Here is a 25,685-nt window from a genome sequence, read left to right on the forward strand (position 1 = left end):
AGCAACGCTAAAGCACCCATCTCATTTTCTTTAATTGAAAAAAAAAAGGGGGGGGGGTAACTTTAAAAACTTCTTTTGATGGTAAAATCACATAATCCTGACCCAAATGGTGATTTTTATCCCTAAAATCTATTGGCTGTCTTATGAATACTTTTCTCAAACAGCTTCCCAAATGGTTTTTTTTTTTTTTTTTTTTTTGCCAATGATCTTACCAGCAGTTTATGGAGTTTATTTTTATTTTTAATGTGACATAATGGAATAGTTAACAACAAAACACAAATGTTAACAAATCGAATAATCATAAAAATGAATAAATTCAGAAAAAGAAAAAAAACTTGACGTCATTAATTGATGATCGTTTAAGACGACTGAAATTAAAACCTAGAAAGATTCTCCCTAATAACCCAGTTTATTCTCCATGCTTACTAATGTAGGTCGACATGCTGTGAAATAACGCAGCTCTGGATCTAAATGAACGCCTTACATAAGCTTTAAAAACAAAAAATAGAGTCTAGATGAAAAGCATTATAAGACCTTTTTTTTAAATGTACTCTTTAGACGAAATGATACCATAAAGCCCACTGGTTGGGTTTTCTTCAAAGAAATAAAACGTATTATTTTCTTTTCCAATGATAATGACTGTAAATAATTAATAATAGACAGGCAAACTATAACTAACTATCTAGATAGATTCATATCTAGATCTAGATTTATATAATTTCTCTAGATCTGTATTCTATCGGCATAGATCCAAAATGAAATAGTTTTGAATAAGGTATATACATCTATAGATCGACAAATATAATGAATAGCCTATGTTGTGTATTAAGACGGGGAAAAAAAGTTTTCTAACACTAGGTCTTTTCTTATAAAAAACTGATAACCTTTCTATAACACTTATATTCCATATATTTTTAGACTCACTTTTTTTTAATCAAATAAGGTGATTTCATTTATGTTATAATATTAAATTTGCTCTTGTAAGAATTAAAAAACACACATAACATTTTTTAAAAAAAAAGCAAATATTAAGCAAAATTGCCAAATGAGTTTGATTTTGGGGGGGGGGGGGGTCAAATTAATAGATTAGTATATAGATGTAAAGACATTTAAAATCGCTAAAGTACAAAAAAATCCCGTGAGAAGATTCTCGTATTTGTAGCGAGGGGTTCAGAGGTAGCAAGACATCCGTGCGAATATTTTTATTTTATTTAAGTGTCATTTTTAATGTTTAAATATTTATTAAAAAAAAAAAGAAAACAGAGAATCTTCTGAATTATGTGTTTATGTACACACAACTAACTGCAGTTAATATGTTTAATACAGATCCACGTAATCTTTAACATAATTCTAGAGCTACATATGACGAGCATGTCATTGCATTGTTGAACTATCAATCGAGACGACTGCGAGAAAATCAGCACCTCTCTTTCTCGTGTGCACTATGCCCACTGACGTCACAAAAGCCTTCCCCAACAGTCTAGGTCAACGACTTCCACTATTAATGTTGGCCATACCGATTTGTCACTTTTGATTCGAAATTTCTCGTTAATGCATTCGATTTAATACATCATATATTTGCGGCATATAAAGCAGGTAGACCTAATTCCACTAAAGGACATTCTGTGATAGTTACAGCTCTGGATTATCTGTGAGACGTTCTTTAAAATCTTTATCGGACAGTTCTCTCTGCAGCCACAGGTGGCCATACTATTATAGGCTTAGTCAAACAGTGGAAGCTTAAAGAATGGAGAGACGTGAGTATCTTAATTGTCTGCATGTTTAGACGTTGTGCATAAATCTATAGATGAATAATGATGGCCAAACGATCTGCATTATGCAAAAGATGCATTTGTATTAAATGCCTTCCTCTTTGTGCATACGCTGCAAACTATTTTTTTTATGATGAAACGAGGTCAGACCGTGTCTCAGCACAATTAAATATTTTGGTTATTTCCCTTGCACTAGGTATACAATATATAATATAGACTATATGGGTCTACTACAGTTACCACTCCAGTTATTAGATCCATGTCAAAAGACTACAAAACCATGTTGACATGGTTTATTTTGTAATTATTTTCTGATTTCGTTTAAATAGATACATCTAGAACATTTAAAAAAAAAAAAAAAAAAAAACAAAGACCAGATACATGCTAGATCTAATAAATTCTAATTCTAAATATTCAGTAGTTAGTAATTTTAGTTGAGTATTTCAGCTTTAGGCATTATTCATTATATATATATATATTTTATTTTTTATTATCAAATATTAAATTTCATTTTAATATTTGTCTCAGGTCTTTATAGAATGAACTTTATTGAAATAATGTAGAGGATATATATGATGCTAATACTAATACATTTTTGTAATATCTATTGATGTTGTCAATTAGGAATTGTCTCCAGTTTAAATAATTTTTTTTTCAACCTTAAAAAATTAAATATATTCATATTCTAACTAAAAGAAGTAGAATGTAACTAAATAATATCATTTCCCAAATAATATTTTTCTGCATTGAATTTATTATCATTGACCAAGATATTTTAGTAAAATTAAATATATATATTAATATACATATAAATATATATATATAAATATATATGCAAATGAATTTTCTTTTTAAAGTTGTATTTTTTTAAATAGATTTTTTAATTTTGAAGCTTAGTTGTTATATATTTTATATCTGTATAATTTTGTGTTATGTATATTGTTTTTATAAAGTAAATTTACCTAACATGTTATTGACTGTGTTCTCAATGGTTGGGTTCAAACCTTGCCTGCTGTTATTTCTTTCCATCCTCCAGAAGATGTAATAATCTTCATTTCTGAAGGAACCTCTGAAACTTACAAACCAAGCCTAAAAAAAAACAACTAATGATAATTTTGTTGTTTTCCTTCACTTCTGATATTATATGTTGTAGACGGTCATTGACCTGTAGCACCAAACTGCTGGTAGACCGCTGTAGGCTTATCATATTATAACTTGAAATAAATTTAATTAATTCTTTGTGAACAAAACTAAATATAACTTTTATTACAAAAAAGACAAATTAAACTTGAGATGAAATGAAATAACTGTAGTAGACTTTAGTAATAATATAAAAATGTTATTTTGAACAAAATCTAACTCACTAAAAAAGACAAGTCTTTTCATTCTGCAGTCGTCTGGCCTACCCAGAACAGCTGACGACAATGCTGCGTATCATGCATCATTCATACTACATAGCCACTAACAATCACAAACTTCTTCTCACCATCACCATAGAAACATACACTCCATAACAATAATATAGATACCTTATTCTTTTAAAATGTTTTTAGAGAATAATTTTGCCCTCAGTATTAAGTACCATGACAGTAACATAAAAAGCAGTGACATGGTGCAGAAAGCCTTATTTGCTTTTTATAGGATCTTGAAAGTTCTCTTGGCCTTTGCAAGTCAGGCCTAAGTCCTTCTTGCTGCACAGGATAAAAAAATTTTTTGTATGTAATTATTTTTTTAGGTATCTTTTATAAACCTTAGGCTAAGTGCTTTCATGATTCACTTTGTGTTAAGCTTGTCTTCCCTGCTCAGTGCACTCATTTCAGGACATAGAAGGAAGATATATCTAAGAAAAGGTTTCCTTGCTGTCTTTAGGCATTTAGCAAACATAACTCAGCTCAAGTCGAATCTCCATTAATATCTCTAGTGTTCTTTGGGATCTGAACTTGAGCCCTCTTGTGTAGCCAAGTAAAGCAAATTATGACCTTAAGTTACACATCCTACTTTTTCTTTTGCATGTTCTCTACTATTTTTTTTTTTATTTCATACTGGGCGAACATTAAAATGATTCGGTTTAAAAAAAAATTTTTTTATTAATATAATACTTCACATGTTTGTTTGCTTATTATGTGTGTATCTGGTTTTGACATTGAATGAGCTGTTTTTTAAATCAAGCCTCCTAAGGCATAGAAAAAAAAATTTAGTTGGCAAAACACAATGTAGTTTCTTTTTTTTTTTTTTTACACACACACACATATATATATATATTAATATGATAAGCAAGCATACTTTTTGTTTAAATCTAATTCTTTTTAGGCCTATATAATATTATAATTTAGAAATAATTCTGACAAAATTGCCCCATAAAAACCCAACTATTTAGATCTAGATCTATAATCTATGTCCAATGATCTTTGTTTTTGTTTTCCTACTTTCTTTCCGGGCTCCCTACCTAGATCTAATAATTAGATTATGCAATCTAGTGTGCAATTACTCGATATTTTTTGACCAATAGGCTAAGGTCCTCTTCGTTTTCCTTTACATTTTACACGTAACCTGGTTTCTAGATCTACATTCTTATTTTTTTTTTGTGTGTAGAAAATGCCATTTAATCTTTATTGCTTTTTAATTAGATCTTTTGTTTATAGATCTAGTTTCTTGTAATCTTGATCTGTAATGTATACATGTCCATGAGATAGGCACGATTAACAGACAGCAAATTATGGGATAGCTTGTTATTATATAAGTCTTCAAAATCTAGAAGTAAGATTGTAGGGCCTACATGTAACATGCACAAAAGTGCGTTTATTTTTATCTATGCCTCTGTATGACTTTGGTAAAGTTGACTCAAGTTCGTCCGAAGTCTTGGTATGAGGGAATCCCCTCTGAGTCATAGCCCCGAGTTGTCCAATCACGGTAGCGCTTTATCGCTTAGTCACCCAGGCATGAATGAGCTGTTTTTGTATTGGCGGGAATCAACCAATGAAATGCGAAGACTTTTCACGAGGCCACTGCTCACGCAGTCAGGTGTTTCGGTCTGTCTGTAAACATTTTTTGTGTGTTTTATTTTTAAATACATTTTATCTTAAACTTAATTAATGTGCACAGCTATTGTTTTGGCATCCAAGGATTACTTAGCTTTTGTTTATGTGGATAACCCAGTTGCGCAATTAGTTTCCGCCGAGGTCGGCAGATCTGAAGGATTGCTATCTTTGTTGACAACCGCTGATCAATGCAAGAGACCGCTAACGGCGTGCATCAAATTCTTTTAACGAGTCCACCCCGAGGGGTGAAAATGAGTGGACCGAAAAAAGGTACGTGTAACAATTTTTTGCCTTCATCGATACAGTAGGGATTGAATGCCGTTTGCTTTTAGGAGGGGAGGGTGTCGACGAATTAGGACCACACCCTTAGTGCATGTAAATCGACTGGACGAATAAAGGTATCAAAACTGTGACAGGTGGCGATGTCGGGAATTTATGTCATCGACCTAGTTCCCTACTTTATGTAGCACATGGTAGCTGACATAGCGAAGACAAGGGCCGAGCATAGTTCTGCTACCGTGTGCTTACTTCTTATAATAGCCGATGCATGAAAAGTAACCTCATCACATAAACAGTCCCCCCTCCCCTCCCCGACATGTGTTTGTTTTGTTGATGCCGCGAATGCAATGCTGTTGTTAGGCACGTAGGACAGTCCAGAGAAATAGTTGACATACTTTCGTAACTGCACTTGGCAACCGAAAGGAAACGCTGCCTAGTGCCGAGTGGGCGTTATATTGGGTGATTAGTACACAACCACTCCTTGATCTTTCCCTCATAGACATGTATTACAAATGTTGCATTTGCAAGATGTGTACGAAGCAGTTGTAGACATTATATGCCTGTGGTTTCAATACTAAATACTAGATCTATTTGTACACATGGAACATCACACAGTCCTCTCTTCTCCCGTTCCTTAAAGTTCCTTTGAATTCATAACTTACAATTAAGGGAGGGGGGGCATTAAAAGGGGGAATGTATTTTGTGTGGTATGGTTTTTCTGTGAATTTATTAGTAGTGCTATGTAAATGTTTATAGTTTTCCTGCAACCTCCTCCTTTGTAGTGCTATGTAAATGTGTATAGTTTTCCCGCAACCTTCTCCTTTGTAGTGCTATGTAAATGTGTATAGTTTTCCTGCAACCTTCTCCTTTTTAGTGCAATGTAAATGTGTATAGTTTTCCTGCAACCTTCTCCTTTTAAGTGCTGTGTAAATGTGTATAGTTTTCCTGCAACCTCCTCCTTTGTAGTGATATGTAAATGTGTAAAGTTTTCCTGCAACATTCTCCTTTGTAGTGATATGTAAATGTGTAAAGTTTTCCTGCAACCTTCTCCTTTGTAGTGCTATGTAAATGGTACCCGAATGAAGTAGTATGTGTATACGTGTTAGCATTTGATTACACCGACATTAGAATAATTAAGAATCTAAGACATTTGTTTCCTGTGAGAAATCGAAACATTCTGACATGATTATCAACAATTGTATATGTGTGATCTAGTGCACTACATTCACAAATAATTATTCATATGTTTTTTATTGAATGATTTGTCACGAGAACCACTTGGTAAGTAGATTGGACAAGAAAAATGTTTGACATTGATAACGTATCAGTTTTCATTGTTCAATAATGTTCCTAACGACACCCACTCGCCGAAATTTCCATTTGAAAAAAAAATAAAAATCACGTCTTCTGAATTTCTTTCCAGTATTTAACTCTTATGTTTCCCCGTGGACCAAATGAGTTAATTGGAAAAGCCCGAGAGAGAGAGAGACACGTTTCTGTTTAGAAGTGGGGCAGATTTTATTTGTATAAATATGTTCCTCTTGGTTTGGGGGGGGGGGAGAGCTGGGTGATCCTTGTCAACGTTATTTTTATAATTGACCGAGCAGTTCTGTATGTTTGTCTCACATCTCTGATGGGTTGGTCTACTTGCTCTCACATCTCTGATGGGTTGGTCTACTTTCTCCCACATCTCTGATGGGTTGGTCTACTTTCTCTCACATCTCTGATGGGTTGGTCTACTTTCTCCCACATCTCTGATGGGTTGGTCTACTTTCTCCCACATCTCTGATGGGTTGGTCTACTTTCTCCCACATCTCTGATGGGTTGGTCTACTTTCTCCCACATCTCTGAAGGGTTGGTCTACTTTCTCCCACATCTCTGATGGGTTGGTCTACTTTCTCCCACATCTCTGATGGGTTGGTCTACTTGCTCTCACATCTCTGATGGGTTGGTCTACTTTCTCCCACATCTCTGATGGGTTGGTCTACTTGCTCTCACATCTCTGATGGGTTGGTCTACTTTCTCCAACATCTCTGATGGGTTGGTCTACTTGCTCTCACATCTCTGATGGGTTGGTCTACTTTCTCTCACATCTCTGATGGGTTGGTCTACTTTCTCCCACATCTCTGATGGCTTGGTCTACTTTCTCCCACATCTCTGATTGGTTGGTCTACTTTCTCCCACATCTCTGATAGGTTGGTCTACTTTCTCCCACATCTCTGATGGGTTGGTCTACTTTCTCTCACATCTCTGATGGGTTGGTCTACTTTCTCCCACATCTCTGATGGGTTGGTCTACTTTCTCCCACATCTCTGATGGGTTGGTCTACTTTCTCCCACATCTCTGATGGGTTGGTCTACTTTCTCCCACATCTCTGATGGGTTGGTCTACTTTCTCTCACATCTCTGATGGGTTGGTCTACTTGCTCTCACATCTCTGATGGGTTGGTCTACTTGCTCTCACATCTCTGATGGGTTGGTCTACTTGTTCTCACATCTCTGATGGGTTGGTCTACTTGCTCTCACATCTCTGATGGGTTGGTCTACTTTCTCCCACATCTCTGATGGGTTGGTCTACTTGCTCTCACATCTCTGATGGGTTGGTCTACTTGCTCTCACATCTCTGATGGGTTGGTCTACTTTCTCTCACATCTCTGTGTTGTGTAGGTCTACTTTCTCCCACATCTGTTGTGCTGGTCTACTTTCTCCCACATCTGTTGTGCTGGTCTACTTTCTCCCACATCTGTTGTGCTGGTCTACTTTCTCCCACATCTGTTGTGCTGGTCTACTTTCTCCCACATCTCTGTTGTGCTGGTCTACTTTCTCCCACATCTCTGTTGTGCTGGTCTACTTTCTCCCACATCTCTGTTGTGCTGGTCTACTTTCTCCCACATCTCTGTTGTGCTGGTCTACTTTCTCCCACATCTCTGTTGTGCTGGTCTACTTTCTCCCACATCTCTGTTGTGTTGGTCTACTCTACAGTCTCATCTCTTATGGGTACTCTCCTTTATTACAGATTGTAAGCATGGTCTCAAAGAAAATTGTTTAAAACCTTCTAGAAAAAAAAAACAATAGAGGGCGATTAAATGAGTTATAGATATTAAACTGTTTTGTTTTTGTTTGTTTTATTGGTTTGGGGGGGGGGGGGGCAAACATTGGTGTTGACTAATGGTATTTGAGGTTAAAAAAAAAGTTGAGAACTGATGATCCTCTATACTGAAAGTCTAATGGTCCAGTTTCTCAACTCCAAGTTGCCCTAACTGAAAAAAAAAAAGAGTGGATGCTTGGGCACGTAGAATATAACGGAAAACTAAATGTGTAGTTGTGGAAAAGGTTTATACATTATTTGTAATTAAGAATTGTGTGTGCATTTAGGGAGGGTCGTTTCTTGGACATTTTTAGTAACCTACATGCACACACACATAATATATATAGAGAGAAAGAGAGAGATAGATGAATAGGCATTTCTGAGAACAACAAATTGTAATAATTAGGTATAGTCTCTTGTTGGGTGTCAACCATGTTATGTATGACCTAGTTTTGTCAGACGGTACATATTTAAAACCCGGAATAGACCACCGCATTCAGAACACGCATTGATCAACTGCACTAATGCAGTTACGAATTCAATTCTATCCCTGCACATAGACATGAGAGATTACTAACTCTACGCTGAGAGCATCTTGTTAGTTTTCCGTGCCGTTCTGTTTTCTTTCAAATATTGTCATCAAATCTGTGTATTTGTGTTTTTAGGCATCGCGGCTACTCTTTTAACTGGGATAAAAGCATACACCCACAAATGAGCAGATCCAGTTACCACTGCTTTGTGAAAACCAAAGCTAACACCACTTCAAGACGCACACTAAAAATCTAGATCTAGAATTTCGTTGACAGACCAGAATTGAAACTTTGTGACAATTAAAAAGTAGGATGGGCTATTTGGGTGGCACTGTGCTCACGACATCACTTAACGAAACAATTTTCCCAGTGTTGAAATCTCTTTTCGAGTACTAGATCTAGATCTACTACAATATGGGAGGTAATAAGAAAACCGGTCTGAGTCATCATCGGCTGTGTTTTAATGACATTCAGTCACCGTAGTCTAGTATAAAGTAGTCATTGATGTCCCTTACACAATCTCAGTCAAAACTGGCTTTAAATAACAAAACCTTAGCATGCAGCGAAAGAGTAGCCTAAATTTGTACAAAATATTTGAACTATCCAGCTTCAGTTCTCTTCTAAGAAATAAACATGCTGTGACCTGATTTTATCTTTATAAATAATGTTTAGAATGTTTCTGCTTCATTCAGTCGTACGTGTCGGTTAGAGTTGACCTACTAACGTTGTTGGGTTTCCTTTGTTCTAGAAGAGTTTAGGTCAAGTAAAACATTTCTTGCTGATAAAAAAAAAATAATTCTGAAGGATTCTAACCTCTGTGGAGGCTTTATCTTCACGAGAAGTAGATATCTAGATATAGAGGTATAAATGACCACCACCACCCTTTTTTTTTAAACAGATACACCACTATTAGGCCACATTGGAGATAGTTGGAATTCTTTCTGAAAAAAAAAAAGAAGAGTAATCACCCCGGTCGTTTGTTTCATAATTAAAGTTAGTGTGATAATCTTTTAGTCTAAATAATAATTAATTGCTAATTTGAACATATTACTATTGTTTGAAGAAATCATGTGTTTATAAAACATTATGGCGTTTAGATAAAAACACGTACATTTCAAATACTAATTTTAAAAAAATGTTTTGAAGCACTAATCCTAGGTAATGCTTTCACAATGGTCTATTTATAGTTTAGGGCGTTATTATATTTTAGTAACAGAAAGCAACGAACATATGGACATTTCAACCTTTAATGTGACTAGTTAAAAATTGAAATGTCTAAACTTCATCCTTAATTAAGATTACTTTTTGCACAAGATTTGGCTATCCTATATTATTGCTCTCTCTCTCTCTCTCTCGTCTGGATATTCTGTTGCTGACTTTAAAAGGGAAGTGTCGACAGAGTTAATTTCCCATTGTGGTGGTATTGTCGTCAGCTGTGACCTTGTTTCAGCGTGTTTAACACCCACGTGTAACACGAAGGCTGTTGATACGCTAGCTACTAGCTACACATCATACCGTTGAAAAGCCTGTTTCCACCTTCCTGTTTTTTTTTCCCCATGTGACGGAACTTATGCCGTCAAGGATTTTATCAAATAGTTGTAACTTTTAAATAATGGATTTTGAATGAAAAAAAATCACACACGATCTTTTCATTTTTTTTAAATGCATATCTAGCCTATCGTTAAATAAAGGTTTATGTTCTGTTTTTTTCGTTAAATAAATGTTTCTTATGTTTTTTTGTTGTTTTTTTTTTTAACACCCCATGACCCCGGACTTTAAGTTAATCCATATAAACTTTATATATCTGTGCGTGTGTGTTGACGTCTGCGCGAGTGTCACGAGTCGACAGCCGCAGACGTGTGACCTAGGCGTCTTGACGTGTGGACTGAAGGTTAGGAGCAGGAGTGAGCGCTCATTGAAAGCACTAGTTATGAATGAATCGTCGGAAGTTGTAGACATAGAGCATACAGCGTGTGCTGTCACTCCTGTCCACAGCGGGGCGGTCTTGTTAAAGGTTTAACCTGTCACTGGACAAAGCCATCCCAATTAGGGTTATCAGACGTCCGGCAAAAGGAGGATGTGTCCTCCTTTTAGGCCAGGGTCCTCCGTCCGACAGACTTTGGCCCAGAGCGTGAAAAAATGTCCGACTTTCCCTCTGTTGACTGCTTGTGCATACATCTCTAGACATCCACCCTTCGTACTGTCCGATTTCAAAGCTTCTTAATATAAACGTTGACATCATTTTATCCTATACGTTGTCTTGTTTGGGTGTCCTCCTCAAGGCTTTGTCCTCCATTTTCTGGGTGTGCAGGTCTCTGGTAACACACATCCTAGATGAGTGTGCGTGTGTCATTCCCCATTTCCGAAGTTCTTGATATGTTTCTTTATCTTATAATAAATATACAAACTACAGTAATTAAATGATCTTTCTGGGTTCATACCCTGCCCATTGCCATCCCCCATCGTCTTGCGGGAGGTTTGGACTAGGAAGTAAATTATCTTCAACTTTGAAGAAACATCCGAAACATGTAAAACAAAACAAAAACAGTTTTATTAGTTAATAAACAATTTAATTTTAAAAAATAGAAGGGGTACGGGGTTAACAAAAGGATATATAAATAAACGTTAAAGGTATATATTTTAATAAAAATATTTTCATCATCTATTACTTACTGATGAGTGGAAAAAGTGTTTCTATTATCTTATTGTTTCTGGTTGGTCGGCAATTGTTTTGTATGCGTAGGTTGTCTCTAGCTCTTAAGAGGAATGGGACTATGTTATGGAGTATCTGTTTGTGAGTTTCTATGGTCACAGTGGGAAGAAGTTAGCGATTGATTCTGAATGATGCAAGATAGCTGTCATTGTTATCAGCTGTATTATTGAGGAGAGACAACTGCAGAACGTGAGACTTGAAAAGAAGTGTTATTGTAGTGAATTAGATTTTGTTTAAAACACCATTTAATATTATTTAAATTTTCTACTATATTTATTGCATTTCATCACAAGTTGATTTTGTCTCTATTTTAATAAAAGTTATATTTGGTTTTGTTCACAAAAGAAGTTATTTCTAGTTTTACAAGTTAAAATATAATACGCCTACAGTGGTTTCGTTGTCTACCAGCAGTTTGGTGCTACAAGGTAACCAGCTGAAGTGAAGGTTGGGAGGATATGCTCTGTGCAGTGGACAAGCTGGGTCTGAACACTGGGCAATAGTCTCTGGACACTGGACATGGGAAGCGTGGTCGAGAGGCTAAGTGCGCTTGAACTTGGCTTGTCTTGGCTACCTAGAAGGGGGCTCGACGTTCGACACCCGACTCGGGCAGAGTTGCGTTTACTGAGCGCCTAAAGGCAGCACAGAAAACCAACTCCTAGATACCCCCTCCCCCCTACTGGTCCACAAATGAGATTGGACCAAAGCGCTCTGAGCATGCTATAAGCATGAAAGTAGCGCTATATAAAAGCTATAATAATAATAGACAGTTGGAAGCTAGGTGGTGTTTTACTACCAAAAACAAGGCAAGATTGTATACACTTTATAAGACAGCTAGGGATTTTGTTTTTGTTTAGTCAATCTCCCATCTTTGACCAATGTGTCTACTTTTTCATTGCCTTCTATTTCAATGTGGCCTGGGATACATTGAAGAACAGTTTCCTTTCTGCTGTTGATGAGATTTACATGAGCTCTCCTGAGTTATTTAATATAGGAATCATAGAGTTTTTCATGTCTTGCAGGAAGTCACTCAGGAAGACAATATGACTTTGGTGTGCTTTAGTTTATTAGCATGGTAGCTGCTCCTCTTTCAGCTCTGTGGCTGTCTGAATTGAGTTGAATCACTTTATTCCACTCCTTACAAAAGACATAGCTTAGCTTGAGAGACTCTTTTGATTGATTGATTTTTTTTTATAGCATAATCATAAAAAAATTAAATATTCTTTTCACAGAAAGACATTTTTTTGTATACAGGCTTTTGTTGTTTTTCAAAACATTTATTAGGCTACTCTAAGAAGTTATAATTTGTTAAAATCATAACACATTTTTTTCTTGTTTCATTAGCCTGGAAGAATAAAATTGTTATATATTAATATAGAATGTTATTTTCTTTCCTCTTTTTTCCCCATGAGTTGCTAACATATTTTACCCTACATTTTGAGATATCCCTTTAGTTTATACATTTGATCATGACCAATTTTATTTAATTTTAAAATTATTATTATTAAAAGTTTGAACAAGTTAAGTAAGTAGTGACTAATCATAAACATTCATTCTTTCCTTTTTTGGTGGGGGTGAAAAGCAATAGAGTATAAAGTTTTTTTCTGGAAAAAGACACTTTACCCAGAATTTATTTGTCCCACTCACTATAAAACTAGGTCAATGTCACCTGTTTAACTAGGTCAATTCACCTTTTTTTTAATAACAGCATTTTAAAATATTTTTTTGTTTATCTTGTAGGAAAATTCAAGGGACCACAAATAGTTGTTGTAGAAGACAGTTCTCAGCAGCCCAAGTAAGCAAATGATTGATTAGCTTAGTTTTAGCATGTGTGCGTGCTTAGATGATTATACAGTGGAACATTTCATAGTTGTCATCCTATCTCTCATGCAATTAATGAGTCTATTTGAAGAAGTGGAAAACCTTATCAACTATTGTTGCAATGTTTCATGTGTCTGTCATGCATGGAATACTTGTCTAGACCTATTTATTACATGTCACTAAAACACACAAGGAAAGATAGATATAAAGTTGTATTGTATTAGGTTCTTCTTTCATATTTGAAACATTATAGGGGCCAGTGGTAATTCCTATATTTACTAAAAAAAAAATATAATTAAGCCATGCACCAGTAAACAGAACAGGCAGTTCTCTATAGGTTTTGATAGATATGGGTATCTCACAAAAATTGCAACAAAAGTGCGTTATAACCTTTTATTGCATTCTAGTCTTCTTATTTGGTTGTTATTCTAATTATTCAATTTTGACATGCCATTAAACATTAAAGTGCTCAACTTAAATAACACATAAAATGCTTTCAATCCATTTACAAACTATTTTCATGGCATTAAAATTGATTTCAAATTGCAATTAGCTGTCTTTTTATAACAGCAATATAGATGAGATATTTGTTCATTTAATTTAGGTTCTGATACAGAGTTACCAGTTTTTTTTTAGCTTTTCTTTTAGTCAGTATTTCTTAAGGTACCTTAGAAAAATTGCTTATGAAAATGATTACTTCATTTTTTTTAAGTGAGAAAAAGCTATAGGCCTAAAGTTTCTTGTGGTACAGATATAGCTGTGCTCTATTTTATTTTCCTCATTCCTTGTGGAGTCCAGTGAATGTTTTACATTTTTATGTGATTGTTGAGTTCCACTCTTTAAAAAATTGAACATTTCCTTAGAGAATGTATGTATGTTTGTTATAAACATTTGTTTAAAATTACTTATTCATATATTTCTAAAAGGCCTTGTTGGTTGACATATATTGTCATTCTAAAAATACCATATTATAATTTTATTTTACTTGGTTTAATTTTTTAAGACCACCCCGGCCTGATTTGGACTCCAAAACAACTTTAACAATAAAAGGAAAAAAGTTTGAATGCGATTCTAGTGATCTCCAGCATATACGATTTCTAGGGAGAGGTGCATATGGAGTGGTGGAAGAAATGGTGCACACACATAGCAATACAGTTTTAGCTGTCAAGGTAATTTTTTTTAATTAAAAAACATTTTACCGGTACTTTCTAAATTGAGTTGTAAACAACAAGGCTAACCTTAAGAACTAGCAGGCTACAAATATAAAAAAATTAAGCTAGCATGTTTCATAATGCTTTTTATTCCTGACTGCACTTGTTCTATCATATTGTTATAACTGATGGCGACACAGGTAGGTGTAATTGTTTGTGTAATCAGATGACAGAAACACAGGCCAGTGCTATGTGAGCAATGCAGGTAGGGGTAAAGGTTTGTGTAATCAGATGACACAAACACAGGCCAGTGCTATGTGAGCCATCAACCGTGATGAGTAACAATGGGTGACATGTTTATTCATGTGTGATATGGGCATTTGATCATCAGAAAAACTGGCAATGTTAGACCATTTCAAAGAAGAAAATATATAAAGAGTGAAGATGTCAGAGTCAAAATGACTCACAACCCAGAGATTCAGATTCTGTTAACAGTTGAATCCATTTTGAGTCCAGGTCAAGGTGGTGAGGCCAATAGGTTAAGCAGTTAGGTTATCCACAGTGAAGCGTTTATGCAGTCAGTGTTTAAGTGTTGCCACTTGTACAGTATTTGCTGTGGATTTATAAAGCATTAAAGATTTACATTATTTAAAACCTAAGTTGTTCAGCTCTTTCAGTTGGTTGAGTCCTGTTGTGCCCTGTTTTCAGAGAGCCTGATAGTCATTACATTTCTTTATTTTAATCTTATACTGAAGTAATAAAAAAAAATTGTTCCAGTGTTTTTTAGATATGAATTTTGTATATTCAGTATATTTTTAAGACAAATTATATGAAATATCAAATACATTTGTGTACATAGCACTATGACCAACTGCTGTTATACAATGTTCAATGTATGTGATGGAGACATAACAAATAGAAAATGAATTTTTAAAATGTACTGTTGTAACAGTGTTCTCCCATAAATTTAAAATATGTTAACCATTTAAACTGTTAGCTTTGTGTATAATATATAGTTTATAGAAAAATATAGTAATTGTAGTAGGAAAATCTTGTATTGTTATAGGTGATTTTTATCATTTTTGTTTTTAAAAATTTTATATAGAGAATAAATGCTACCGTGAACAACTTGGAACAGAAGCGGTTGCTTATGGATTTGGATATCAATATGAGAAGTGGTTCGTGTGAATATACAGTTGAATTTTATGGAGCACTTTTTAGAGAGGTATCTTGTTAATCTTAATTGTGCACACTTATTTATTATTAAAAAAAAGTAATTATGGTATATCAGATTTGAAAAACAATTATTTTTTTTACATGACATTCCAATGATTTATTTTACAGGGTGATGTCTGGATTTGTATGGAAGTTATGGAAGCATCACTTGATCAGTTCTACAAGAAATTGAAAGCTCATAATGAAAAAATTCCTGAGAATGTCATTGGCAAAATAGCTAAATCAGTATGTATCTTCTTGAACATTTGAAAATAATTTCCTGCTTACGATGATCACCTTTCAAATAAAATAAATGTGTCTACTAATAGCTGCAATTTTTAAACTGTTAGGATTTTTTAAATTTAATTTTTGAAGAGGAAATATTTGTGACCCAATGCTAACAAATTACCCATGTCCAGAGAGAGAGAGAGAGAGAGAAAAAAACATCGAAGGGGAATAAAAAAAAGTTTTTTGTTTTGTTCTTTATTCCAAATTACCTTTTCTGTAATGCCCCCCCCAAAAAAAACATTTTTAAAGTTTTCTGTAAGAAACATTCATGTTATTAAAAATAGATTTGGTCTCCTATTAAAACAGGGTGCACTAAATAGGTGAAACATTACTTTTGATCTTTGAAAAGTGAATCTTATGTTATTATGTTTAAATAAGCAAACTTCTTTTCTTTTAGACTTATGTTTATAGTTTTGGTATTTGTTTATAGCTACATCAGCAACTTAGGTTTTCCAAAAACAAACATTTTTGTTTTACAAAAAAAATAACGGCAGTATGTTTTACATATACATAGGCTGTTAACTAAGAATTTTATTGTTCATGTAAAATTAAAAACCTTCACTTTTCAGTCTGGCCATTGATGTCTTATATTATTTTTTTAAAACATAATCAAAGTGTTCATACATCATTTTCTTCCTTTTGCCAACAGGTTGTCCATGCACTACACTACCTACATTCAGAGCTGAGTGTGATTCACAGAGACGTCAAACCTTCCAACATACTCATCAATAAAGCAGGAGCTGTCAAAATATGTGACTTTGGCATCAGTGGCTACTTGGTAGACTCTATAGCCAGAACTAAAGATGCTGGGTGCAGACCATATATGGCTGTAAGATTGTGTCTCATATTATTTTTTATTAATTCATAAATTATATAGTTAGTCCAAATGATTTGTAAATTTTGTCAATTAAAAAAAAAAACAACTGTGCATTCAAGACAAGTCATTTAATATAAGATACACCATTGTCTGTTTGTTGTTGTTTCTAAAGACAATAGTAGAATGATAGAATTCTTTGAGTTTCTTGCTGAGAAAAAAAAATTAATTTCATCTGAATTATGTTAGTCCTGACTTCTCTCTTGACTTTCTGCATTAGGTGACATGAAAATGTTTCTGATTTAGTTGTCAGCAGAAATTAGACAAATTTAAATAAATTTAAAAGTTTTTTTTTTTTTTAATTTGTTTTTGTCTAGCACATCTTTCATGCCTTTAGCATGCTCAATGTGCTATGTTCCAATCTCTTTTGTGGACCAGTGGGGGATATCTAGGAGAAGGTTTCTGTAATGCCTTTATATGCTCAGCAAACACAACTCAACTCGTCAGGTTTTGAACTCAAGCCCCCTTGATTGTTAGCCAAGCGGTTTATGCCCTGCTATGTTAGTCTACTATGTTTGTAACTGACTAAAACCTAGTGGACTTAAATGTCCTTTGTTTTAATTTTGATATAGCTGGGTATCTTTTTCTCTTGATATAACAAATTGTTAGGGAACAATGCTAGTAGATTAGTTTGCTTTTCTTTCTTCAACATATTTAGCATTAATTTTGTTGCCTTTTGGTTGGCAAAATAAACTTCATCCTAAATTTTTTTTATTGTTATCAATAGCCTGAAAGAATAAATCCAGACAGCAATGGAAATGGATATGACATTAAATCAGATGTTTGGTCTCTTGGAATAACATTGGTAAGGATAACATTAAATGACATTGAGTATGATGTAGCATAGTTCATGAATCAGTATTTTTGCAAAAATTAGGTGCCGGTACTCTAACTTTTAACTACTAATAATAAACGTTAAAATGCAAGAAAAGTAATATTTTTTCCCCACATTGAAAAAGGTGCCGGTACGCCGTACTGGTGCGTATCGTCACAAAAAAAAGCACTGAGTATTAAATATAATAATGACATTTTTACATCCCAACATATAATGGATTAAGAGATATTTGTTATTTACATTGTTTATAATTGTTATCATCATATTACAATCTAAAAATTGAGAACAAATTGTGTATTTATTTAATTTAGGATAAAAATAAATTAAATAATACACCTTTAAGCCACTACACTTTCTAACATCCATCCATCCATCCCAATGACACTACAGCCCATGGAGTGCTCTGGCCTGCTTTAACACATCCTTCCATTCAGATCTCTCCTGGGCCTTTCGTCTCCACGCCCTAACCCCAAGCTGCTTCAGATCTGCTTCTATCCATCGCATTCGGGGTCTGCCTTTGGGTCGCCTGCCTTTTGGTTTTTGCCTGCGCAAAACAAAAATCATGTCATTTTCCAGGCCTAGGTCGTTTTCCGTTGAGATCTGTCCGGGTTTTCTTGTGTGTATTAGCTTTCGTAACAGTATTTTTTATATGACAGTGTTGTTAGCCCTGTGCATAACCATCTGGGGGGCTGCCCCTTTCAGCTCTCTGGATAGCTGCCTTTATTTTCGGGTAAGGTGCCCTAGCCTTTGTGGATCCCTCCACTTCCTGCAAGGCAGCAGGTTTGATTTTGGTCCACCCCGGGTATTTTATTTCCCCGGTACCCACCATATCTGGAGGGCTTTCCCCTATCCGCCACCTGGGGAGGCGCTCGATGGGAGATCAAAAACTCCACACGAGTGCCTGCTTCAACACATCCTTCCATTCAGGTCTCTCCTGGGCATTTCGTCTCCATGCTCTAACCCCAAGCTGTTGTACATCTACAATTTCTACCACTTGTGATAAAATTGCTGTACTTACTCTTTCAGTAAGCATAGCACTGATGTTAACAATAATATATATATACCGGTATATATAATTCATATATATATATATATATAATTCTTCCACTTTGATTTGACGTGATGAAAAAATATGTAATTTTATCATACCGTTGGAACAAACACTTTTCATGTTCAAAATGACCTCTCTTCATTTATTCATTATATTAATAATAGTATTTTTAATAGCTCAAAATGAAACCTTTTCAATTTCTCTTAGAAAACATAGAATTTGAATTCTACTGCAATTTTAGATTGTTTGTTTATATACAAAATTATGGGACTAATTCTATTTCCTTTATTTTTAAACTTTAAATGCAGAGTAAGCACACTTTAGAAAAAAACAAACAAAATAAGAACACTTTTTAAAAACAAATTTTTGCCTTTTTTTAAAGCTAAATATAAATTGCTGTATGAACATTTGTTTGTGTGTGTTACAGATAGGGCAAAGAAAGTAAAATATTTGCATTGGTTGTTGAGTATTGATTAGTCAATATATACTTTGAAAAATTATCGCTCAAGCTGATAAGCTGTGTAAATTTTTAAAATTAATAGGAATTGCCTATTAAATACCTATTTTCTATTGCTGCTGAAATGATGTAATTTCTGCTTCATTCTAGATGGAGTTGGCAACTGGTGAGTTTCCTTACTCTAAATGGGATTCACCATTTCAACAAATCAAACAAGTTGTCATGGAAGCTTCACCAAAATTACCAGCTGATCAGTTTTCTCCTGAATTTTGTGATTTCATTGACAAATGGTAAGTATGTTATCTTCAACAATCTACTTTTGTCTATTTTTACCCTCCATTTTAGAGACTATAGATTAGATCTGAAATTCCAAGGCTATAAAAAGTATGTAATTCTTTGTTACACAAAAATGTGTTCATTATGTATTCCTTTCATTTTTCTTATAAATCAGGTCTTGCACAATAAATGTTTTAATCAATTATTTATTTATAATTTTAAAAAAAAAACAAATGTAAAAAAGTAATGTATCATAAAACTCACTCAAAACATTTCCTAAATTTAAAAAAATATTCATTTATCTTTTAAAGTTAGTATTATTTTTCTATAATATTTTGTTTAACGGTATTAAATCACTAATTTAAATTAATAATTTGGAACATATTTTCTCATGATGGCTACTATTTCCAAACTGACTACATATTTAGTACAAGCTCAGTTAAATGATGCACACAAAAAATATTTCTACAATATTTTTATTTTAATTTGCTCATTTTACAGAGAATCCATCTTAAATCTATTTTATGCCTGATTTTTTGTGTTCTATAAATTAACTTTTAAGCATTCTTAAATGAAAATTTGTAGAAATGGTATATCAAGTTGTGTCATCTTGACTTGTATGTTTATTTCAGCTTGAATAAAGATTACAGGGCTAGGTACAACTACAACCAATTATTGCAACATCCATTTATAATAAAGGCTGAAGAGCAAGAAGTGGACATGGCTGGATATGTCAATCAAGTCATAGCCAAATATGGCAACCTCAATGAAAGTAATACTTGAGACCTGTAGGAACATAGGAACCTAAAATCTATTGAAAACGTGTGCTTGGTAGACTTAGGCTAAAGAATAGCAAATGGAAGGAGACATTGTGTAAATCCTTTTATTTTTTTAATTGGGATTTATAGTTATTTCTCTGATTAATCTTCCCCTCTTGCTCCTGATTTGAATTGCTTGTATAAAAGTGGTATAACTGCTTCAAAGCTGAAGGTTGAGATTTTAATCAGAGTTATATATAAATATATATATATATATATATTGTATAAAATTTTGATCTATTTGTAACTGTTAAAAGAAAATAAAAACAACTCTCAATTGTACATATATAAGAAAAGTTATATTTATCTCTGAGAGCATAAGATTACCTTCCCATTTTTTTAAAGAACTGGAGTCATAACTTGGTTTTTAGTTTCTTTTATTTTCAATTTAAAATTATAGTTTTTGTACAAAATATTTCTTTAAAATGTTAAAAAAAGAAATGCTTTGTCATGTACTTTTTAAACTAACAGTCTGATCATTTTACATCTTTACAGAAAAGCAATTTTTTTTTTACACTATCATGCTTTGAGTTCATGCCATGGGGTTATTATAATCTTTTAATATGTAATAGTTTTAAAGATTCTTATTAAACAATTAGATTTACCAGTAGTAAGTTCCCATAAAATGTATTTCCATTTTTTATATCTTTTATTAGCAATACAAGAATTTTTAATTATCTTGTATGCTTATATCATAAAGTATTTATTGAATGCATCTTGTAGATAATGCTTAGATAAAATTTGTATATGCTATTTATAAGATCTTAACATGAATTTGTATTTATGATTGCCTATAATTTGAGCTATGCAAGTGAGTAGATATCTTATGGGTGAACACTATGAAATAACACACATTGTTAGAATATACACAAACTTAATTTTGTTTTTATTTCAAAGTTTTGAATGAAATGAAATGTTTACATTGTTTTGCTAATTTTCAAAATACTTATTTTTCTCCAAGTCTTTAATGAACTCATGTAAAATAAAAATGTAAAACCTTGTTCACAATTTAAAGATTTAGTTACAAGCCAAATTATTTCATGACTTAATTTAAGCCAATCCATTTCAGGACAAGTAAATATGATTCCAAACCACTAATTCTAACACATGTGTAATTTTTTTTTAATGGGAAGGTACTGAATCATGACTATTTCTGTAATGTTTATTTATTGTTTACAAAATAAAGTATTTATTATTATTTATTCTGAGCTTTCCTGTTTCATCAACAAAAATTCAATCATCATATTGCTTATTGCTCATAGGCGTTTCATTACTGAGAAAATAGAGTATGTACTAATTCTCATTTTGACTCTATAGTTTCAAAGCAATTTCTCTTTGCACAGTCCAACATAAAAGGCTACATTTCTGAAAATATTTATCAATACTAAATTCATGAACATTTTGAAACAACAAATTGTATGCAACATTGTTCTTTTGTATAGTTGCTCAAAAGTTGAATCTTGTATATTTCTTTCTGTGCTTATATGTTGTTTGCTTTTGAATTCTAAGAAAGACATTTGTTAACAAAGGTTATTATTATATGTATGTTTAAGTTACACAAATCTTCCAGTTACCATTGAATATATGTACTATGATTTATTCATTGAATTAATGAACTTGTTATTTATGACTTGTATGACTTAGCAGTAGCATTTTGTTTAACACTGTCGTAATTCCAGCCTGCACAACAAGCTTGTCAAGATTGTAGCCTCTTAAGAACTTTCATAAAGATTATTTTTTAAAGGCTAAATATTAGTAAATTTTTAGGAGCACTTATGTTGACACCAATATAAAAAATTTTTTTTTTTTGAATGGAGTGGGAAATGGAATTAAGAAACATTTTTTTTTTTTTGGACACTCCAAAATGATACATTTCCATTCTCATGTGTCTTCTGCTGTTTTTTTTTTAATAAGTTTGGTAACATTTTTACTAGCCACAAGCACTTATCTTTTTGTAATACTATCATACTTTTTATTACACCATCTGATTTACCTATTACAGTAGTCGAGTACAATTATTGTGGGTTTTTTATTAATGAAATAAGGTTATTTCAAGATTTCTAGAAAATCTTTATGGCAAAACATTTAATCATTTAATGAATGAAAATGTTTTTTCTTTAACTATTTAAACTTTGAATAATTATCTTCAGTTGGGATATAAAAAAAACAACAGATTCTGTTAAGATTTTTAATAAGATATTTAAAAAAAAATTATTTTGTGGTTTGCGGAATCTTTTATTTTTCTTTGGACACAGAAGTTTTTTTTAATGCCTATTGATAAGACGAGACGCTGTTTACACTTTTAAGAAATACAATCTGTGATGTAGTGTTGACTAAAAGGTTTCATGTTGAGGGAAGCGTGTGTTTTTTTGTTTCTTGAGATAGAAGACTGATTTTAGTAGTGTAATGCTGCAATTTGCTATGAAATCTGTATTTATTCTTCATGAACTTGCTTACAGCATGGAATCATACCTCACCCTTAACTATTGATTGAATTTGTTGCATTGTATTGTGTACTGAGTGGAGATTAGAAGTGTTCATTGATTGAATGAGTTGCAAATACCTGTTGTACAGGACAGGAAATAAAATATATCTTAATCAATGGTACAATGTCTTTCTATTGAACATGCTTTTGCACTGATTTTATTTACATGCTATTTGGGGGCATTTTCTTGGGATATTTTGATATTAGTTAGCCAGTTTAGTAATTAAAGAAGCTGCTAACCCTAAGATATTTTTACTAGCCAGAAGTCATTTGCATTACACAAAATGTTCATTGAGTTGAGGCAACTAAGTCCACTGAGCTGTCAAATCAGCCCCTCCAAAAAAGTGCCCTGATTTTTTTTAGATACAAAAATTTGTGGTATAGAGCTTCATTCTGGACTGGGGTTTGGAATTCAAATACATGTGAAAACTTGTTTTAATTCACAATGTTTATGACTATCCAAGCCCACCTACAGTCAATGGTAATTTCTATTTGTCTAGAAAAGCAGTTGGTGGTCTTACAGACTGCATTACACCCTCGTGTATTTGTTCACTACATAAGCAGGTGAATTATTTTTAGGACATCATTGTGACATTCATGATAACTGACTTCATGATCAAATATTCAAAGAAATAGGTTGATAAGTACATATAGAGTAATCACAAAAACTAAACTACATACTTAGATCTGTATAAATCTTGGTTAAAGACTTATTCCAAATATACGTCTTTCTTAAATAACGTAGGATCATGCAGTTTTACAGCTGCATCAAAATGCAACATAATTTTTAAAAAATTAATTTAGACAGTCTTAGATAAGCCATAACAGCGAGATAAGGTGCCAAACATTTACCTCATGAAAGAAACAAATGTTTCCTAATGTAAGCCCAAAAATACAGCCTCCTGATATTTGCCTTCAGTGTGAAACACAATAGGCCTACACCAGTGATGCCCAAAGTACGGCCCGCGATATGGTTCCATCCGGCCCGCCGAAACGTCGGCACAAAAAGTAGAAAATCCTCCCCTCTTAAAAGAAGTTGTAAATGTATCTTTACCTTCGTTAGGGCCCTCACTTTTTCTTTGATGGATTGATACCATGATCTTTAACGAGTGAGCGTTTGCGAGTTTATGAAATGGAACTCTGAATGCAGAGTCTACCAGGAAAAGTGAATAGATCTTTTTTTGTGGGACATGATAATAAGCCAACATAGTTTGTTTTGTAAAGATAAGATAAGAAAGTCTGGATGTTTCAAACAAAACAAAAAACATATACAGCGGCATTATAAAACAAATATGGCGGCCTTCTTGGTTTGAGCCGCGTCTAAAGAATTGGTTAAACTACGCCCTGGAGATTGGAGGACCGATGAGAATATTTTCTGAAAAGAGACAAGAAAATAAGATGGTGGTAAAGGTAGCTAAAATGTTGCTCACATTTTCAGTAGAGAAATGAAACCATTTTAAGACGCGTAAAAGATGATAGACTTTTAGTATCCTATTAATTAATGTAAGTACTAGATCCAATAGTTTCAGGTGAATTTTGATTTCATTTTTCGTACCTTTTTGTTGATGTGGCCCGCGACACGCGTTTCGAAAGTTAAAATGGCCCGCAGGTCGAATAAGGTTGAGCATCACTGGCCTACACAATTTATAACAAAATAGTAAAGCTGTTAGTTGAAGTGTTTATCTAAATATGTATTCAGATTTGTATTTACTCTATTCCACCCCACTTTACCAATCTGACATTCAGTATGTAGTTCTGGTCTGCAAGGGTCCAATAATTAGAAAATATTAAATGTTATTGTGCGGTACCTTTTTACAAGGCATTTATCGACTCACTATGTCTGTCTGTCTGGTAAAAAGTTTGCACACGATATTTCTCCCACGCCCATTACCGGATGAAGATGAAATTTTTCACACTTATTTCTTTTACATGCCCCCCCAAAAAATTATATATCTAGCTTTTATGTAGCACTACTTTAATGCTTATAGCATGCTCAGAGCGCTATGGTCCAATCTCATTTGTGGACCAGTGGGGGAGGGGGGGGGTATCTGGGAGAAGGTTTTCCGTGCTGCCTTTAAGCGCTCAGTAAACAAATCTGCTCGAGTCGGGTGTCGATTTACACTGGCGGATCCAGGGGGGGGGCGGCGGTAGGGGCGATCGCCCCCCCCCCACTCGGCCGACCCCCCCCCCGAAGGGGGGGGGGCGGACGAATTTTAGTATTGAATTCACACAATTTGTATACGAATTTATTACTTATGTTAATAATATATACTAATTATTTATATTTCAACCTATTTTTAGATTATTTCGCCCCCCCCCCTTCTAGTATTTTGGCCGATTTGGTAGGGTTGGGAGGGGCGATGGCATCAATCCGCCCCCCCCCCCCCCACCATAAACTTTCGAGTGTGGGGGGCGGTCCAATTTATTTGTAGAAATCACAGCTTACTAACAGAATCAATTAAATATCTATATGATTAAAACTTGTTATTGGTATTTTAACCGGTCTTTATATTATGTCGTTCACCTGTTGGCCGATTGGAAGGGGAGGAGCGAATACCTCTACCGCCCTTCCCATCTAAACCCTTTGTGTGTGGGGGGGGGGCGGTCCTACTTTTATGGAGAAATCATAGTATGTGAACAAAATTAGTCGAATATCTATATAATATAAACAGGTGGAAGTGTGATACATGCAATCACCTTCCCCTTATCGGACAAACCAATACTTTTTCTTTTTGTATTATAGTAAGAAATTACAAAATTAAAAAAATCTGTCACTAATATAATTTATATATGCTATAAAGTAAATTCTTACATCGAGTCGCCCAACCCCTATTCTTTAATGCAAAATGCAATCATTAGCAGGAATTATAAAAAGGAGCGAGTATTAATCGTTTTCATTTTACCGCCCTTCCCATTTCCAGACAGAGTTTGTGTAATTTCACATGAATTTATCATAACTATTTTAAGAAAGACTTTGCTTTGGAAAAGTTATAATTCA

General features: G+C 33.8%; 1 protein-coding gene across 4 annotated transcripts; it reads left to right on the top strand.

The window, feature by feature from the left end:
• The first annotated feature begins 1,331 nt into the window (after positions 1-1,331).
• LOC106069640 (dual specificity mitogen-activated protein kinase kinase 3-like) lies at positions 1,332-22,812 on the top strand. Of its 4 annotated transcripts, none has more exons than XM_013229451.2 (9): positions 1,332-1,757; positions 13,157-13,211; positions 14,241-14,406; positions 15,494-15,613; positions 15,733-15,849; positions 16,541-16,720; positions 17,493-17,570; positions 19,259-19,398; positions 20,017-22,812. In XM_013229451.2, the coding sequence occupies exons 1-9, from the start codon at positions 1,748-1,750 to the stop codon at positions 20,165-20,167; spliced, it is 1,017 nt and encodes a 338-aa protein (XP_013084905.1). In that variant the 5' UTR covers positions 1,332-1,747; the 3' UTR covers positions 20,168-22,812. The 4 variants fall into 4 exon arrangements, with proteins under 4 accessions (XP_013084905.1, XP_055877439.1, XP_013084830.1 ...); XM_056021464.1 differs by lacking the exon at positions 1,332-1,757 and adding an exon at positions 2,054-2,072; XM_013229376.2 differs by lacking the exon at positions 1,332-1,757 and adding an exon at positions 4,755-5,080.
• The last annotated feature ends 2,873 nt before the right edge of the window (positions 22,813-25,685 follow it).

This window comes from Biomphalaria glabrata, chromosome 2 (genome assembly GCF_947242115.1).
Source record: "Biomphalaria glabrata chromosome 2, xgBioGlab47.1, whole genome shotgun sequence".
Classification (NCBI taxonomy): Eukaryota; Metazoa; Mollusca; class Gastropoda; family Planorbidae; genus Biomphalaria; species Biomphalaria glabrata.

Excerpts from the sequence above, each read along its gene's own strand:
- LOC106069640 (XM_013229376.2), top strand. The coding sequence starts at position 4,999 with ATGCAAGAGACCGCTAACGGCGTGCATCAAATTCTTTTAACGAGTCCA. Across the intron at positions 15,614-15,732 it reads ATGGAGCACTTTTTAGAGAG|GGTGATGTCTGGATTTGTAT; the intron begins GTATCTTGTTAA and ends TTTATTTTACAG. Across the intron at positions 15,850-16,540 it reads TTGGCAAAATAGCTAAATCA|GTTGTCCATGCACTACACTA; the intron begins GTATGTATCTTC and ends TTTTGCCAACAG.